Below are 19,098 nucleotides of genomic sequence, written 5' to 3'. Positions count from 1 at the left end.
CAGTGTGTATTTTTTTTAATTTTTTTTTATTTCTTTTGGGCCTGAACCTCTTAACTCATGCTGAGTGAATGACTAATTATTATTACTGAGTCTCAATACTTGTCTTGAATCACTTCTCCACCATAAACCCTGACATAACATTTTGGCTGATTTTATGTCCATAACTGGTATTTAATCCAGGGTGTCGACCTGATTGGGCAGAAGCAGAGGCAGCTCGATGCCGGCATGCTCAGCGTCCAGCAGATTGACAGCGTCTGTGGCGGTGGCAGGAGCGTGGGTGGGGTCAGAGGCCAGCGGAGAGGGGGGGCTGCTGGCGAGGTTAGGCTCCCCAGAGTTGCGCAGAGAGAGGGAGAGCGCTGGTGAGGGTCGTCTGGTCGACCGTGACGAGCAGCAGGGCAGGAGCTTCCCCAGAGCTCGCTTGAAGTCTCTCATGAAGAGCGGGTAGATGATGGGGTTCATCGTGCTGTTGCAGTAGCCCAGCCAGGTGATGGCGTCGAAGAGCGCTAGGGGGATGCACTCACACACTGCCTGGAAGAAGACGGCGAAGAGTATTGCAGGCATTAAGGAATCACAGGTTCATTTATGGTGAAATGAAGAAAATACTAATTACACAGATAATTCAGGTAGAAATAAATACAGAGAAATACAATTTTAAAGGCACCCTGAAAAATTTACCCCAGTTTTGATGCAGTACACATTCCTGCAAACTAGAAAACACATTTCAACAATGAACAATTATTTAAAATATCAAAAACATCAGCTTTGTAAATGTTTTCTGAGGAAAGAAAAGAATTCAACACATTTCTTAGACCTCAAGCATAAATACTGTAAATGTAACTTGATTCAGATTTTAAAAAATGCAACTTTTGCAAAACTTTTACTTTACAGCAGACTACAAACTAAACTAGAATTACCACCTCACTCTTGTATATCTGAATGTTAAAGTTGACCTTTGACCTTTTGGATATAAAATAACCATCAGCTCATCATTTTATTCTTTTAGACGTGTGTGAAATCTTGTCCTGATTAGTGTATAAATTTGTGAGTTATGGTCAAACGTGTCATGTGAGGTCAGAATGACTTTGACCTTTTGACCTCCAAAATCTAATCAGTTTTGAGTTGATCAGCTGAGTCCAAATGGCCGCTTGTAACAAATTTGAAGAGAATCCCTTAAGGCGTTTTTGAGATAACGTGTTCAGAAGAATGACATGGACAGATGGACAACCTGAAACCATAATGCATTTGGCCACAGCTGTTGCCAGCACAGAGGCCAAAAAAAAAATTGTTCATAAAAATCAACTTACTTGCCATTAATGTATTCATTTATACATTTTTTTTTTGGCAAAACGGATATTTATTGCAAATTCACAATCAACATTTATTTCCATATAAAATCAGAGGTATAGTTATGTAAAATTCTGACATAAATATAGAAAGAAATTCAAACACAGTGGCACAGGCCCACCCTGTTCAGCTTCAGACAGTTCATGAACCTTACTGTAAATTATATATCAGTTACCTCATATTGTATGTATAACATTTCTCCATGTACGATGAGAGCAGTGGTTTCCAAATGTTTTCTGGCATGCAACCCCTTCAGAAGCCAAAAAGAGTTCACACCCCACACCCCACAATAGTTATCAATCATTAACAATAATTTGAGAAGTAACTGATAAATAATAAATAAATAAAGGCGATTCAGTGAAATAAAGCTCTGCACAATAGCACCAATAAACTCATGTTTCTTTATTTCCCCCACATAAATCATGTTAATTTAACTTTGTGTCACTCTATTCTTCCCTCCTGGTCATCCACGCCCCCCAGTCTGGGAACCACTGCAGTAGAGGGAGTTCGTATAACATCGTATAACATGAAAATGTAGAGTTTAGGCTACAGCCATTTAGTTTTAGGTAGTTGTGCACATTTGTTTATTTATAATTTATTGCACACATTTTTTTTTAAAATTGGGAGTAGGAAAATCATCAAAAAACACTCAAAAAAATGTTTGTACCACTTGAAAATTACTTAAATTTGGAAATAACAAAGAGATCAAGAAGGAAATATAAAAAAAACATATATGTGTAATAGGGCTGTCATAATATCAGATTCTCACTACAAGATCATCGTGGTACAGAAGAATTTCCAATAATGATATAATAGCGACTGCTACAGAAAGTTTGCAAAAACTGACAATATCAGTCAAATTCATCTCTAACTTGGTTTATTATATCTGTTGCCTCTTTGTTGGCAAATAAATTAGAGGATCTGTAACCCTAACTGTAACTGATTTCAGATTTCTACATTTTCACATGTTATACGATGTTATACGAACTGCCTCTACTGCAGTGGTTCCCAGACTGGGGGGTGTAGAGCCACTGCCAGGAGGGCGTGGATGACCAGGAGGGAAGAATAGAGTGACAGTATGTTTATGAGACACTAGATTATTTACACATTGTTATGTGTATTATTAACATGATATCAGTATGTAATTTTTCACACGTCATGGTTATTATCAGTACCGGTATATCACAACAGCACTGCATTGTTGCTCATTCATCATGTATCCTTCATGATTTATTCTTTGTTTATTCTCTTTTCTTTGTTGTTTGTTGTGTAATCATTAAAAAAAAAGAAGACAGATTTTATCTCTCGCTAATCACATAGGTTGTCCATCACTCTTTCTTGTGGAACATCTAATTTTCCCTGAAAACAACTTGCACATACATTTGGACCTGATTGTTAAAAACACTGATGTCGAAGATAACCACTAGGTTCAGAAGAGGACAGTGAAGGAGGAGACAGCTGTTAGAGGAGAGCTTCCAATACTATCAAGATGAGACAGGGAGGCGGTGGGAATAGGACAGAAAGGAGGGGTGCGTTTCACACACCACATTGAGTGTGAAAAGGAAGGAGAGTGCAGACACAGTCAAGTCTCTGTGCTCTATGTTATGCAGGGGAGAAGCAAGAGGGCACAGATGGGAAATCAAAATGACTGGATCATTGAAAGCTTGAAAAACAGGACAAGTGTCATTACCAATTTAGATTAAGCTGTTTTTTGACATTCATTTACTCTCGCAGAGGTTTCTCGCGGCTGCTGATGTTTGTTCGCTGAGTAATGAGCGTGTGTGCTCAGTCTAATCAAATCAAAATCAACAACTTAAAATGAATACTAATTATAAATGGTACTTTGGTGTGTTGTTTTCTGGCTTTTGGAATGAGTCACAACCACACGAAGCTGAAATGCCAGTCTATTTCCTCATTGGATAGCTTGGCAAGACTGTGACGCCAAGGCTGGCCAATACAAAAATAGACCGGTATCCAAGTGTTTTTTTCTTTCTTTCTTTTGCATTTACTTCACACTCTTTTAGTTTCCATCACGCATATAAATTTGCGAGAAAACTGACAAAAAAAAAACTGAGTCACAGACATATGAAATAGGAGAGCAACACAAAAAATACGACAGAAAACCTCAGACTTCTTTAACGGTGAGGAAAACTGTTTAAATCTATATAACGAAGAAAGACCTCTGGCATGTGCATGCAAGTGAAGGCAACCTGGTTAGATTGAAGCTATTCACCCCTTCCAGCTAATCTCACATCCAAGATTTGCTTGACAGATGGAAGCTAATACGTAATCGTTCCTGAATTTCTTTTTATTTTCAGTGACTACATCGGTGTCTTATCTGTGGTAGAGTCAAGTCAGGTCCTGCTACTGACCTGAGCCATGTTGGTGATGAAAAAGGGCAGCCAAGCGCTGAAGAAGAGCCCCAGCAGGACTCCCAGGGTCAAACTGGCCTTCAGTGCCCTCCGACCCTGTCTGTGAGCCAGACGACGCTCACTGTTCACTGACGGCTGTGGACAGAAAAGAACGAGAGAAACTGTGAATTTTGGAATTATATACAACGTAAATCTCCCTTTCCTATATTGGTGTTTTGAAAACGCTACCCTGGGAACCTCTTAATGGCTTCTTTGACAAGCTAATTACATTATATTAATTCATTTGGCTTCCTTTATGCATTTAATTTGCGGTTTGCTTGAGGCTGTCCAGTTTCTATCAAGTTAATTAATTAAATTAAAGGAATTCTTAGTCATATTGGGAAATATGCATATTCGCTGTCTTGCTGAGAGCTGCATGTGATGATTGAAAAGCCTCTCATGCATGTATGCTAAAAATGAAGCTAGCAAGCAGGCAGTTAGTTTAGCCCAACACAAAGTTCTGAGACAGGGAGAAACAGCTAAGTAAAAAACAAAATCCACCTACCAGCACTGCTAAAGCTCACTTTTTAAACAGCAGCCATTTTGATATGAAATAGCAGGGTAAACACAGGTGTTACCAATGATGCTAATTAAGGTCCCATTATATTATTGTAGCAGAGCCTTTCCAGTGAACCGACACGCAGAACAGCAGCACCCAGACTCTGTATGACCTGAATGGAGCCTTAATTAGTATCATTAGTAACACCTGTGTTTGCCCTGCTAATTCATGTCAAAAAGCTGTTGTGAAAAGTGTTTAATAAAATGTAACGTCATTTTTTTGTTGAGTTTTTTTTGTAAAACCACCCTCACAAATGGAGGCACTTTTAGTGGCTAGTGGCTGTAGCTCTAAAGCTAACATACAAACTTCTCAACTAACTCTCAGCTAGAGGGGACATTTCCCAGAACTGTTGCTTTAAAATTTTGATTTATTACAAATATCCAGTACTCAAGAATACTTAATGGCAGAAAATCCTGTTTTGAACACCTTAAACCTTACAGTCCAGTCATTACAAACTCATGATGTTTGGCCAAATATTAGTGACACCCCTCAGAATTGTATTGAATTTTAGTGTCTTATTTTGTATATATTAGGGGAAATGTGTTTATAATGATGCACAATCCATGTAATATTTCCATTTGATGGTGCAGCCATAAAACATTATCTTAGTGTCACTTGACTTCAGTAAAGAGTTGAAACAAGCTGATACAGAATACTCTCTTAATAATAATAATAATAAAAAAGATGAATTTAAAGCTACATAATAGAAAAAAACAGAAAACCAAATGTTAACGGTTTACAATTCAGCAGATTTTTGGAGCTGTTTTTTGAAGAATTAATTTAGAACTGACTGTTCTGGTGTGGTGTGGTTTTATTGCAGGCAAATGTGACAGACTAGCTGCGATCCTTACAGACAGGGGCAACACATCTGACACACACTGTCTGTACTTCTGTCTGCAAGATTCATAGGCAGGTTTTACATTTCTTCCCTTTGACTCAGTCTCTTCTCTTTACATTCTTGGCTCAAAGTAACTGAAGATGAAACCATTTTCTTGCTCTATTTTATACACTAATTACAGAGTGGTTTGTTACATCTCTACTGATTTTACAATTTATAACCTGATAAGCATGAAAAGTAAGAGGTTTTTTTTTTTTATCTCCTTGTGTCAGTAGACAGCCAGTAAACAACATTTTTACAGCATCCTCTCATTTATAACCTTGCTCTCTGTAGGGTCATGTTCAGTGACATACACTACATTTTAGTTTTAGCCTTTAACATCACCAAAGTATCTGCTATGTTTACAGACTCACCACGAAATAGTCTCATTTGAAAGGCCATAAACCTCCACACTGCTCCTTTTCATTGAAAGAGACACATCCTACTGCTGTATCCAAACACCATCAGATTTACAGCATTTAATTTGACAGAAATTCCTATTACTTTGTTGGTGGAGAAAACTGTGATGTTGAACACAAAACAGTTGGCACAAAACACTGGGCCAGACAGTATCAGCCATACTTTCAAATTTGTTAAACTTTTATAATTAAACACATCAGGACAGTCAAGAACTTTATAAGTAAAAAACACTAATTTAGCTGCAAGTAAATATGCTTCTTAAAAGCACTCCTGAGGTTTTTTTTTATGTTTGAACTAGTAGCCTATAATCATAAAAATAACATCTACAGGTTTACAATTGCTGCACAGAGATGATATTAAACTTTGGAGTGGATTTCAATAGGGAATTGGATTGAATAATTGCATGAGATGTAGGTGTGAACAATATTATGTAAATCCTTAAAGACAAGCTCGAGAACTCTTCACACAGATGGACAACTGTAATTTAGTCATTATCTTTGTCCCACCTTCTCCACTCAGAATCAACCTTTACAACTCCCACTCTCATTAATGTCTGCTCTACTCAAAGGCCAGTCTGCGATTTTAGCATCGGCACTGATGCTACGCTCATCGTTTCCGTCAGCACTCATACACTGAGCAGACTCAAGTAATCCTATATGTGTAGTGTCTGCTCTAGCTGGTTTGTTGCATCGTTTGGTCTCTTTTCCTTACCGGTACATTTTGTGACACTTGAGGCTCCTGGTGACTGCAGTCATCTCCGTCCTGCTGAGCTTGCGCCGCTCCAACCCCAGGTGAAGGAGGCCTGGAGGGTTCCCCAAGAGAGGGGTGTGGGTGAGGTGGGTGGCTCAATGCTGCAACCCTCTTTGCCTGCCTCCTTGCTGCTAAAAGTATGCGACAGTAGGTGAAGCAAATGGCGCTGGAGGGCAAAAAGAATGTTAGTACAGATGCCACCAGGGCAAAGGGCAGGGTGACCCGCAGGCGGCACTGGTAGGAAAGACCTCCTGATGGTGACAGCTGAAAGTAGGACGCTGGGTACGGCGTGTCAGTGTAAGAGCTGATGTTGCTACTGCCGACCCCAGGAGCTGATGAGTGTCCACTCCAGTGGCCTAAGCTGTGCCACTTCATCTGGATGGGCAGAAATGAAGCCAGTGCGGCCAACCCCCAAGCGGCTCCAACCAGGAGCAATGCCCGCGGTGGGGTCATCCTCTGCTTGTAGCGCAGTGGTGAAATGATGAAGATGTAGCGGTCCAGGCTGATCACACACAAGTTGAGGATGGACGCACTGCAGCACATGACGTCAAAACAAAGCCAAATGGGGCAAAAGGCGGGCCACAGCACCCACGCCCCGCACAGCACGTTGAGCATGGCCGGGGGCATGACCACCAGGGCCACCATCAGGTCGGACAGGAACAGAGACACCAGGAAGCAGTTCGAGGTGCAACGCAAAGAGCGATGGGCGAACACCAAGGCGATGAGCAGCATGTTGCCACAGACTGTCATGAGGATGATGACAGTCAGCATGAAGGCCAACAACCACGGGCCACTGCCAGTGATGTTCCAAGCACTGGTGGTGGCAGAGGTGCTGTTGTAGCTTCCTACAGATCCAGACAAGTGAGAGTCAGACATGGTGCTGGTTGGCAACAATCAATGAGCTCCTGAAGGTTCCTCTTCAGGCAAATGTTACGGACCTTAACCAGTTCTCCTTTGCGGGCACAGCTCTCATTTTAGGAGCATTATTGAACAAAAAAAGCCACAAAGGTCTTGAGTCCAGAAGCCATCGAACCCTCTCCCCGCCAAGGTTAACCAAACTCTTCTCCATGGGTAAATATCTCCCAATCCTCGCTTTGGCAGGAACACATCCAGTTGCCCTGGGATTACTTCCACTGCCACCAGTATAGTGATCAAAATCCCAAACACAGTTTCACTCATCTCTCCATCCTGGCCGGCATGTCCCTGCCTCATCCACGGCTAAGAGCCAGAATGAGCCATTCAACGGCTGACAGAGGGTTTCGAAGCAGCATGTCACAATGATGACAGCCACTGGAGGAGGGAACACACAGAGATGAGCTCGACTAGGCACACGAGAGCTGTGCCGGTGAGAGGAACTACTGAAGATGAGGAAAACAAGGACCCATTCTCAGAATTATACCTCACCTCACAGAAGTGGAATTGTACAGCTTCCGCAAGTCCTTTGCCGAGCTGGAGCTCTGCTGCTTTTCACAAGTCCTTTTATTCTGGGAGACAGCGGAGGGGAGCAGAAACCAACACAAAACTGTGCAGCAGTCATTTGTGAGCAAGGCTCCATTCATAAGTGCTCTACAGGTATCACGGTCCTTGTAACGCTGTCTTTATATCCCTCGCTCCTGTTAATCCCTGTGTCGGCCACTCCAGCGTGCCTCCCAGCCAGGGCGCGCAGCTTCTAAGAAGGAGCGTGTCAAAGCATTGAGCTGTTAATGCATAACCATGCACAATCACAGCCAAGAAATGCTAATTCTACATCATATGAACTGGCGTGGGTGGTCTTTTTCCATGTTTGGTCATGGTGTTTTTAACAACTGAGATACAACTATTATGGCATTTTTATAAGGCATTATAAGGATCTGATGTGACTGCTTTTTCTTCAAAGTTAGGTCTATCTGGAGTGTCTGTAATTGTGCATTCTGCCTTTTTGTTGTCATGGCATGTGTACAATTTAAAGACAGTGTGTGTCAAATCTATTAATGGAATAATCTTTGATGTTTTTTTCCTTTTAAGAGCAGTAGTAGTTCATTATTTCTATAAAAATGATTCACTCTTTCTTTTTTAAAATTATTTTCTAGACTGAATCACACTGGATTTAAATTTAGCTTGTGTACACTTCTGTTCCTGCCTTGGAAATGTTCTTGTATCCTTGCCAATTCAATAACCATTGTCCCAGATTTATTTGACTTAATGATGTAGTTTTCAACAACTGCTGGCACCTCCAGATAAAAGTGCATTTCACCTCAAATCACTTGTCACATCTTGATTATACGTAACCAAACACCATACAATTTATGTGACTTCTGACCCAACTGGCTGCATGAGTCACGATGATTTAGGTGCATCAAAGTGAAGGGCATCAATACTTAAGCAATCAATTATTTTGCAACAAGGGAGAGGTTGGAAACTGGGCACAATCTGTTCTAACCTCCTACAGAACACTCCTCTAACACTCTATCTCCTTACTTCCATTATATTTCAGATTATATTTTTACTATTTAAATGCACAACATTGTGCACTGCACATCTGTATATACTGTACATAGATATGTATACACACATATACTACAAATAATCTCAATCTCTTATTTCTTTTGCACTGTTTGTAATGTTTACAATTAATAGAACACCTGACTTATATATACGTTTTATTTAAGCTGGTGGTTACTGATGCTTCTAATAAAATATTTATATATAGCCATATATACACCTTTTTTCCACATTCTTGTGTACATAAGTCCTTTTGACTATTCACCTTTACATGATTAGCTTTGCTATCCATGTTCTTAGCTGTTATGTAAATTCTCTATTTGTAAGTACAAAGTCCTTCTATGTGTACTCATACTCGGCCAATATAGCCGATTCTGATTTACATACATTTGTGAAGATCTTTATTTTTCAATTCGTGTTTGTTTATGTTCTAAGTCTCAAAAAGCCCAGTTGCTTTCCTTGTTACTCAGTTTTTAAAACAGTAAAATATGAATATTTCAGTAGAAATTAGATACATGTATGCACATTCATTAATAGTAGATTTGGGTTAATGTTCATTAAATATTTTTCAGTGACTCATATTTACCAATGGTGAACAAATTCCCTGTTCTAAGAACTATTAGAAAACAATAGTCACTTCACCTCCTTCCTATGTTATTCTTAATCCAGACAACTAGGTTACATGACAACGATAATTATTCACTTCCTCACAGGAGCACTTGAATATTAAACAACATAAAACAAAAGCATTCGTGGGGAAAAGTCCTGTGCACTTCAGCATTTCAAAAGCCTTGACAAATACTAAGCATAATATGCAAAGCTCTCGATTTTCATGCCCCCTCAGAGATGACTAATCTCCATCACTACGCCCGTCATCTGCCACATCAGATCAGCTGCTGCCAACCTCCTGACCCCTTCTCACCCACACCAAGCCCACCACCTTATGGGATTGCATTGCAGTCCCCACCTTCCTCCGCGACACATTTCAAGAAAATCACTCCCACTCATAGTCAGAAATAAACTGAAAACCCACCTTTTCAATGCTGCATTAACACTTGACTCCTATTACTCCCTTAAGTACAGCCATTACTGCTCGGAGTGTGTGAACTATAATCTAGCTGTTAGAATTCATTAAATTACTCTTGTTTTTGCACTACTTAGTTAAATAAGCTCTTAAATAGTTTTCATCCACTATAAAGCACCTGAGGGAAAATGAATCACCAGGGTATCGTTTTTGTTGTTATGATTATTTTATTAAATAAACACAGACTGTCCTGATCAGGCACATAGAAATCATACAGAGCCATACTAGGGATGGATCGTTCAACAGAGAGATCATGATCTAACTGCAGAACAGTGCAAATGGTGACTCTCCCACAGACAAAACACAAAAACAACAAAAAAAATACAACCCTAAAAAATAAAAATGACAGTCCCTCGATGACTTGCAGTGATCACTCCTGTTAAAGAAAAACAGGAATCAGTTACATAAATCTTATATTTACATAAACCATGACACAGACTTGTTATTCTGAGTCAGAGATGAGGAATTATTTCTGTAAGTTGACATATGCGTTTAACATAACATAACAAACCAACCTGTTTGCTTCTGTGCAGCAAATAATGTGACCTCAGGTCATTTTGACAGTTGGCGTAGGCCATGCCAAGTCCCGCTCCTGAGCCAAATGAGATCGGCCACGTGTGCCCTACGAATGAAACAGGTACTTTATCTCTTACACAAAAACGAACGTCACTGTGTTATTAAAAACATACCAGAGATGGCGTGTGAAATCCTTTTCACACTCTTGCTGTGACACCTGGTATGATTTTATTTTTTTCAACACTTAACTTTAATATTCACGTTTCACATGCTCATTTTGTGCTTTTTGAGGATGGGTGGTGTCATTGCTTATCTTACAACAACAGCACTAAATATTCTCAATTAGGCTATAAATTCAGTTAGATAAGACTGTTGGTTAAGAAAAAACCTCAAACAACTGTCACTGCATAAAAGTAAAAGAAGTAGAGATGCACAATAACATCGGCACATCATCAGGCTTAAAATTAAATATTGCGCTGGCCAGAAATGAACATTTTTGCTGATATGACATTATGCACATGCAACACGAGTATTTCTGTAGTGTGGAAGTTTCTTGAAGCCAAGTTGCTGTTTGCAATGAGGAGGAGCCAAATAACATTCCCTCAACATACAAAGTTAATTTGCCCATCAACTGTCATCCTAATCATTACAGTGAGTTTGTGAATACATAAGAAAACCAGTGAAAAAACTCTCAGCAGTAGTTTTATTATTTTGACCAGTGGATGTGCCCATTTTGAAAAGCATTGTATTTTATGTCTGAATCTGCCAGTGGGCCATTATGATAAACAAAGTCATAAAAATATATTACTTCCACTAAAACACTTGATGTTCTCTGCAGCTAGGTGTAAAAAAATGTGTGTACATCTGTATCGGCAATTGGCCAAAATGAGCTGAAAATATAGCCATATCTGATATCATCAAATATCCAATGTCATGAATCCCAAAAAAGAAAAAAAGGTGTTTCACCACTGGCAGTAGCTGATAATCACTTGCACATGCTGCAGTAGCTCCAGCACATTACTCTTAACTCTGTCCCTCTTTTCAAGGACCTCTGAGCTAAATTACAGGTTCAAAATGCAGTACAGCAAAAATCCATTGAAACTACTTACGTTTGAAGAACAGGACAGAAAACACGATTCCTAACCCCAGCCCGGTACCTGAAAATAAGAGAGGAAAATTAAACATGATATGGATGGCGATGTCCCTTGATCAGACCCTTTTCATGACAGCCATGTTGACATGAAATAATACGGTATACATAGGTGCTACCAGTGATACTATTTAAGGTTTAGTTCCATTTAGATCAAACAGAGTCAGGGTGCAGCTATTGTACATATTGGCTCACTGAAAATACCCTGCTACAATAATAGAACTGGACCTTAATTAGTATCATTGGTAACGCCTGTGTTTAATCTACTATTTCTTCTTAATATAGCTGCTGTGAAAAAGGTCTATTAACAGGTATTGCTCCATATTTATTATTTATTCTGTGCATATGCTGTCTAAAATTGTCTTTGACATCTGTACATTTATATCATGTCTTATGTGCATATGTCGATACTGATACATCCTCAATAGGCCCATATCAGGCCAATATAAATGCTGACTGATATACTGGTTGAACTATAATATTTTGCATGAGTTAATAGCACAGACTGTTGCTTTGTAATGCACTGCTTTCTAATACAAATGGCAATTTGAACCTCTAAATTTTCCCTCATTCACACAGCAGGGCGGTGGAAAGCGCAGTCTCCATACATTTTTTCGAAACTTGTTAATAATAATGTGGTGTCATTTCACCTGCCACCTTCACACACAGTCCCACTACAACAGTGTGAGCCAGGTACCACAGTGCTGTGTCAATGTCACTGAACCAAACTCCATTCAAAAAACTGACAATTTTATGGAGCTTTGCTTCTTAGTAGTACGTACATTACGCTAACGTGACGTGAGGTACGTTCAGGGAAATTGTGAAGTTCTAAGTCAACGCAATGGAAAGTTTACATGCCATTATGGTATGATATTGAAAATGATGTTATGTGATGTTTTATATCCGCGCCGAATTACGGAGTATGCAATAATGTCTTGTTACAACGTCTTCTTTAATAGCCTAGCTAAAGTGCACATACGTATCGATAAACGTAACATTTTCTGAATAGCTTGTTCACTGAGGTTCTTTTTAGCAACACATCTGAGAGAAACCCAAATATTTATATGCAGGGGGTTTATATCCTTTAATTAAACAGCTAAATTAACCTTAATTTCACCTGTCAGAATAAGTCACAGGTATTTGACTGGTCATTCAGTTGTCCTTTATAAGCCCTTTATGGCTAGCAAGTTAGCCTCACGCCCAGTCAATGACAGCTGTGGACTACAATAAAAATTGCAGCTTATTTTGTCCTTATTCGGGGACATTATAGTGTCGTTACGCGAAGAAGACTTTGGGATATTTACCGAGTTTAATGGCACCGTCTGCCAGGCATCTGTCCCACTTTTTCCCCAGCTCCTTCTCAGACATGTTGAACATTAGCTTGTGTCGGGCAGGCTAGAAGTGTCAAAGGGAGCTCTGGTGCTGCGTTCAGGTTCTGCCGGAAATGTTACCTATTAAGATTTGAATGCAAAGTAACGCCCGCATGACCAAGTGCACACGGTCTTAGGTCACCGGATACTTTAAATGTTAAATTGTCGGCTCGATGCTGTTGTTGTGGTTTATATGCAGAAAAAACAACCTGTGTGTCACACATTTATGCTTGTTCACTTGAACGCAGCATTTCCCCTCTCTTGCAAACCTCGCGAGGCAAAGCGGCCTAATGTCGCCATCGTGCGGTAAAGAACAATAAATGAAAAATCATAATCCGTCATTTTTCTCCTTTTTTCAAGGTTTGTGTGAGGGGAGGACCACAGTTTCAAACTCTGGAAACCCTTGCAATAGACAGTTATTCAAAACATAATTTTAAGAACAACTTAACCTCTGAGTTGCTGGAGATGTTGTTAACCTGCAATGAAAATCTTTCATCTTAAAATAAATTATTATTTGATTTATCTGTTAGTGATAATGGTTTACTTTTAAAATATAATTTTAAATCTATTTGTTTCATAAAATGTCAAATGATATTAATTCTTGGAATTTTATTTTTGTTGTACTGTAACCTGCTGAAAAACATTTCACCAAGTCTTCTCTAAACTCATAGTTTGATGTGTTTGTAGTTTATAACCGCACATATCCAGCAGGGGGAGCTCTCTCTCCAGTGAGATGTGACAGTATGAGTGGTGTTGTGGTGCTCATGCAAAATGCAGCTCATCTGCACTGTGGATGTGGGACAACTGTTAGACACACCAAAGATCCCTAAATCAACGTTGCTCTTGACTCATTCTTGAACATTAACATAAAAAAAATTATAATAATGATGTTTTTGTTGTACTCTAAACTGCCTGGAAAAAGGATGATTGTTACATACATTAAATCTAACTTTAAAAGAATAACTTCTCCATGTTGAGAATGCTATTAAGCTGATATTAAAACTTTCTGTACAATAAATTCAGTTTTAAAACTCTTAATGTAATGCAGTTTTGATTTATGACCACAAATATCCAGTTGGGTGGCTCTCTCCTCAGTTATAAGGCAGGGGAATATTGTGCGAATTTCTAAGCATCATTCTGACAATGGGATGCTCTGATTTTATGCAATCTGTCATTCTTGACTTTACTGTTATAGGGAAAGAACCAAACAAAATCCTAGAAGCACATCACTCCATGACCAACGAATGGGAACAACATTCAATCTGTATTGGACGGCCAGCAGAACACAAAGAACAGGAGAAAAAAATCTTCATTTACTCTTTCTTCTTCATGTAAATCTCTAACACGGTTTATTTATCATGTGTTATGTTAATGCAAAGCTGCAAATCATGAAAAGCAGAGCATATTTAAAAATTTCTATCGCAATAAATGTGGTATTTTTTGACAAACAAAATTAATTTGTCAAATCAAATGGTCACTGATACATAACCTTTTACTGCATCAGTAAAAACAGTTAAAAAGTGGACAGATGAAGTCAACAGGACTGCTGAGTGAAGAGACTTGCACATGTTCACAGATTTTATTGCAAATTTATTTTAAAGTTTTTGAATGAAATTTCATTTGACACGAATCCGTACACTGTCATGAAGTCATTACAGCATGTTCACCTTATTAACACTGATTTCCTGAGATGACAATACACTTTCTGAAAACATACAGTGTGCACACATTTGATATCCATTACACAAAAAGTTGGCATGTTTTGAAATGGTTACCAATAAATAAAGATGCGCTGTCAGCCGGGACACGTGATTACTCTGCATCCAAATCTGAAAGCTAGAAAACTGGTGCTTTAACACACAAAACCAATGTGCTAAACATGGAAATCATGTTATATATGAATTCTACAAATAGACTCACAAACGTATCAAATTCATCAAACTGTCAGACAATCACATACAAATGATCCACTGTCACTCCTCAGCAGGCAAACTGTGTGAAACAGCCAAAAGTCATCTTGTTGGCAGTGATTATCAAGCACAGCCTCTTCAAATAGTGTAGAATATGAGTTGGCTTCTTAATGGACTGTAAGTGAACTCATAGCAGGGATGGTTATAAACATTTTACACATTATGAGTGTGCGTGAAACAGCAAAGGGGCACCAAAGAGGTAGAAACTGTGTCCTTGCAGAGTATGTGTGTCTTTGGCCAAAAACAAAATAAATCCCCTTGGCTTTTACTGCTTTTACTCCAGTACATGTGTGTGTGTTAGCTCCCACTGAAGTCTTGTCAGTGAAACCCAAGACATCTGATTAGAAGTCATGCTTTATGTGGAATCCATTCCAACACAACTGCAGTGATGATACATGTACTGTGCATATGAAAACAATAGCTATCATCCGCAGGTAAATGCTTCCTATGTTGTGTTTAAGTGGCCTGTACTACAAAATATATGTTGTGGATTTACTGCATTCCATCTTGTGTAAAAACACTAATGTGGTGAACACAGGTAAAGAGATCATCGACCCTGTCTCCTGGTCCTGATGGTCTTGTTGCCCCGACCACAGTTCACTCTGAAGCTGCTCTGATCACTCATTGGACGCTGGCTGAGGAGACTGTTCCTGTGCTGCTGCTGCTGCTGGCTGGCTGGTTTCTTCTCTCGCTGTCTTCACAGATCCCTTACTGATGAGCAGGAGGTCTCGCAGCTCCTTGTTCTCAATCTGAAAAAGATAGAAATGCCATATATTTAAGGACAAAAATGTGAAAAGATGTGAATTATATCCAGATTAAAGGCATAGTTTGTATTATTTGAAGTTGAGTTGTGTGAGTTACTGGTTATCTAGTCAGTGTATAAGCATGGAAGCTAAGCAATGTACTGCTGTGGACAGGGTCAGCAAGAAAAGTATTTTCACCTAAAAATAAAAAATCAACATCAAGTTTAAGTGTGTGCTATATTTAGATTAATCTCACTGCTTTACTTTGCCCTCAGACAGCCTCTTCTGACAGAAAACTGCCATTATATAACACAAATATCGCTCTCTCCACACCAACCAAACTCCATAGGTGAAATTGGTCATTTTACCTCCCAGAACACAGAGGTTGCTGGTCTATCTCAGCCTTAATCGGTTAGAGTGTTTGTGTTGCTGTGTGATTTTGGTGAATCCAAACTATGATTAAATCCCCAAAGTCACATAACAGCACAAACAAACAAAATCAACAACTCCTCTGTTCTGTGAGGTCAAAGTTATATTTTGGCTATGGAGATCGCTTAATCGATATTTGGCCTACATAATAATGGTTTCCAGTCAGAAAGGGCTGTCTGACAGCAAAATAAAATGATGAAAATATTCCAAACATAAACTGATATTGATCTTGTTGTTGGTCCTGTCCACAGCAGTACATTGCTTAGCTTCCTCTCTGCTTCTACAAATTGGGGGCGTGCTGACCAGCATTCTGTGTAAGTCAGACTGAATATTGATTAAGTACCTCATACAAAACCCACTTTAAATAATCCAAATGATCCCTTCAACAGATCTACAGATTTATATGCAGAAAGTACAATCGTGTAAATTTCATTATATGTATACATGCTATTCTATCACAGTATAGGTGATTATATGCAAAAATACAGGTTTGCATGTGTATTGTCTTTCACCTTAACCATGAAAAGTACCACATAGAGACAGCATCAGTGTGCATTTTTCAGAAATATGGATTTAATCAGAAAACCATCTACACTTGTTCCTGATTGTATTGAAGCTCTGCGCTCACCTCTAGCTGAGCGAGCCTCTCTCGAACAGAGCAGTAGTGCTGATCATCCACCTGCACCGCTCTTCTCATCACCTGACCCATCTCGCATATCCGCTCCACCTGACTCTGCACTTCCTAGAGAAAACAAGACATTTCTCCAAAATTACATCAGTTTTCATCTGTGCAACCATTTATTTGGAATCCTAACCAACAAATGACTGAGAATTTTAAAACATGAAGACTGCTGGTGTACTTTTGCGTGGTCCTCATGGAGGCTGAGGACAGGTTTGGTGTCCAGCTCCTTCTTCGCCATCATTAGCTGGAGCATCTGCTTGCGATATCGACCCATGATCAACTCTAACGCGTACTGGTGTTCTTCAAGAGACAGCCATAGTTCTGCAGAGACAGTCATGAAGAGGGTTAGAAAAATATAAAACACCAGACATACGATCGCCAGAATAGAGAAGGTGTTTTTACCTTTATTCTCCTGCTGCAGTTCCTTGATTTGAGTGTTTTCCTGAGTCAGAAGGACATGAGGCTTGTACTTGGTCAGCTCCTGAATCTCTGACGTGTCTTCTATGTGCTGGGAGGAGACAGGCAGCAAAGGGCAGTGGAATTTTTATTTTAGAGCTACAATCATGCTATTATAAAGTGTTTACTTACCAAAACATCAGCATCAGAAGATAAACAACAAAAGTATTGATAAGTTCCATAGAAATGTTTCCCTGACATTCAGGATGTTTATCTGTTACAATTTGTTTTTCCACTGATGGGGAGATGAACTGGTTGCCAAACAATTAACTTGCCTGTTTGTTAATGAAAATAAACATATGATAAATAAACAAAATGTAACAAGAAAAAATAATATGTTGAAGTCTCAGGAAGAGAGGGGTGTCATGCAAGATGTAAAATGAAACCTCTATCAATGATGAATGAATGACTCCTGCCAAACTTCATTCAAGAATAAAGGACTTTAACGTTGTTGTGGTTTTCTCAAACACACATCCACAACACAGCTGAAAGAACCATTCTGAAAAATGACCAAACACGTAATACTTAATTTCATCATGATCTAATCTTTTAACCTCATCTTTCAGTAGTGGTTCACGTGTCCCTGTGTTTTGATGGGAGAAGATTAGGGCTGCAGCTGCTTTTTTTTGTACACATCGCTTTTTTTTCTGATTAATCAATTAGTTCTTTGGTCTATAAAATGTCATAAAATGGTGAAAAATGCTGGTCAGTGTTTCCCAAAACCCCACGACCCAATCAGATCCAGAGAATTTTGACTTTTTTCCCCCTATAAACAGACTGATCAATTATCAAAATAGTTAGAGAAGATTGCGGGACCATCAGAAGAAACATTTGTGAAATTGTTCTGGTAAATTCTGCTTTGGTTGCAATCACTGTGAACTGACAGGTAAGTTAGAGTTCAGCTAGGTCCTGCTGTACAAGTCCTAAGCAGTGCGGCTTTACGCGGCTCTGTACTTGAATGCAATCTCGTAAACGTGTTGTGATGCTTGTCCTTACCTTCTCTGGAAGGGCATTTCCCACCTCTCTCATGCTCTGCACTCTCTGGCTGAGGGCCCCGGACTGCTCTATCAGCCCCTCGGCGGCCGTGTCGTGCTCTTTCAGCCTCTCCAGAAGGGTCCGGGCATCGCCCAACACTTTCTCTAAAGTGCAGGCCATTGAATGGAAACTAATAACCCTAACCTCTGCGTGTAACGTAAACAAGCTACTCCACACCGACAGCTACGTTAAAACACCTCGCAGTGTTAGCTTACGTTGGCTACCCAGCCTCTGTCAGCCGAGGCAGCTGCAATGTCTTTATAACGACCTATGCGAACTACTGAAGGCCTGAATGAAATGTTTGCCTGTAGACAGAATAAGTACAATACAAACAAATTAAAATGGTCACTTTGTTTGTTGTCAAGTCTGACGTTTCCGTGTGAGGCTAAACCATAACGTCACTTCCGTAACTTCTTCTTTGTATGTTTATCAGTCAGAAACAAAATTCGAGGTCGATACCGCCATCTACTGGACAATCTAGGTTTCATGGAAATATGAGGGCTGCACACACTTTTTCCATCCCCCTTTTCCAAAACTTAATTTTTTGGGGAACCCATTTCCGCCATTAAAATAAATGAATAAATAAATAAATAAATAAATAAAATACCCATAGTTATAAGATTAAAGCCATATGTTAGAAGCCAAAATTGTGAATTTTTAGATTATTACAACATACACACTAATGTTATAACAAGAAACTTTTCTTGCTATTTATCTTGTAGTGATACAATGGGATAACTTCTATTGTTAAAACATGATAACATGTCACGCTTTAACAATACAAGTTATGACCTTATAATATGAAATGTTTTGCATTATAA

At 39.2% G+C, this 19,098-nt stretch overlaps 3 protein-coding genes across 3 annotated transcripts; all 3 read right to left on the bottom strand.

The window, feature by feature from the left end:
• Nucleotides 1–59: 59 nt before the first annotated feature.
• On the bottom strand, nt 60–8,229 carry htr6 (5-hydroxytryptamine (serotonin) receptor 6). Its single transcript, XM_084721728.1, has 3 exons — nt 6,323–8,229; nt 3,717–3,851; nt 60–528 (listed from the first exon to the last, which is right to left on the bottom strand). Exons 1-3 carry the CDS (start codon nt 7,235–7,237, stop codon nt 172–174), a joined length of 1,407 nt encoding a protein of 468 aa, XP_084577854.1. The 5' UTR covers nt 7,238–8,229; the 3' UTR covers nt 60–171.
• Nucleotides 8,230–10,073: 1,844 nt separating this feature from the next.
• micos10 (mitochondrial contact site and cristae organizing system subunit 10) lies at nt 10,074–13,016 on the bottom strand. Its single transcript, XM_084720056.1, has 4 exons — nt 12,897–13,016; nt 11,552–11,599; nt 10,442–10,548; nt 10,074–10,302 (listed from the first exon to the last, which is right to left on the bottom strand). The coding sequence occupies exons 1-4, from the start codon at nt 12,967–12,969 to the stop codon at nt 10,297–10,299; spliced, it is 234 nt and encodes a 77-aa protein (XP_084576182.1). The 5' UTR covers nt 12,970–13,016; the 3' UTR covers nt 10,074–10,296.
• A 1,513-nt stretch (nt 13,017–14,529) lies between these two features.
• sike1 (suppressor of IKBKE 1) lies at nt 14,530–18,831 on the bottom strand. The gene is made up of 5 exons (XM_084721726.1): nt 18,239–18,831; nt 17,189–17,294; nt 16,965–17,107; nt 16,733–16,846; nt 14,530–15,681 (listed from the first exon to the last, which is right to left on the bottom strand). The coding sequence occupies exons 1-5, from the start codon at nt 18,395–18,397 to the stop codon at nt 15,550–15,552; spliced, it is 654 nt and encodes a 217-aa protein (XP_084577852.1). The 5' UTR covers nt 18,398–18,831; the 3' UTR covers nt 14,530–15,549.
• Nucleotides 18,832–19,098: the final 267 nt, after the last annotated feature.

Source organism: Lutjanus erythropterus, chromosome 6 (genome assembly GCF_056507025.1).
Source record: "Lutjanus erythropterus isolate fLutEry1 chromosome 6, fLutEry1.hap2, whole genome shotgun sequence".
NCBI lineage: Eukaryota > Metazoa > Chordata > Actinopteri > Lutjaniformes > Lutjanidae > Lutjanus > Lutjanus erythropterus.
This window is presented reverse-complemented; position numbering and strand designations above follow the sequence as displayed.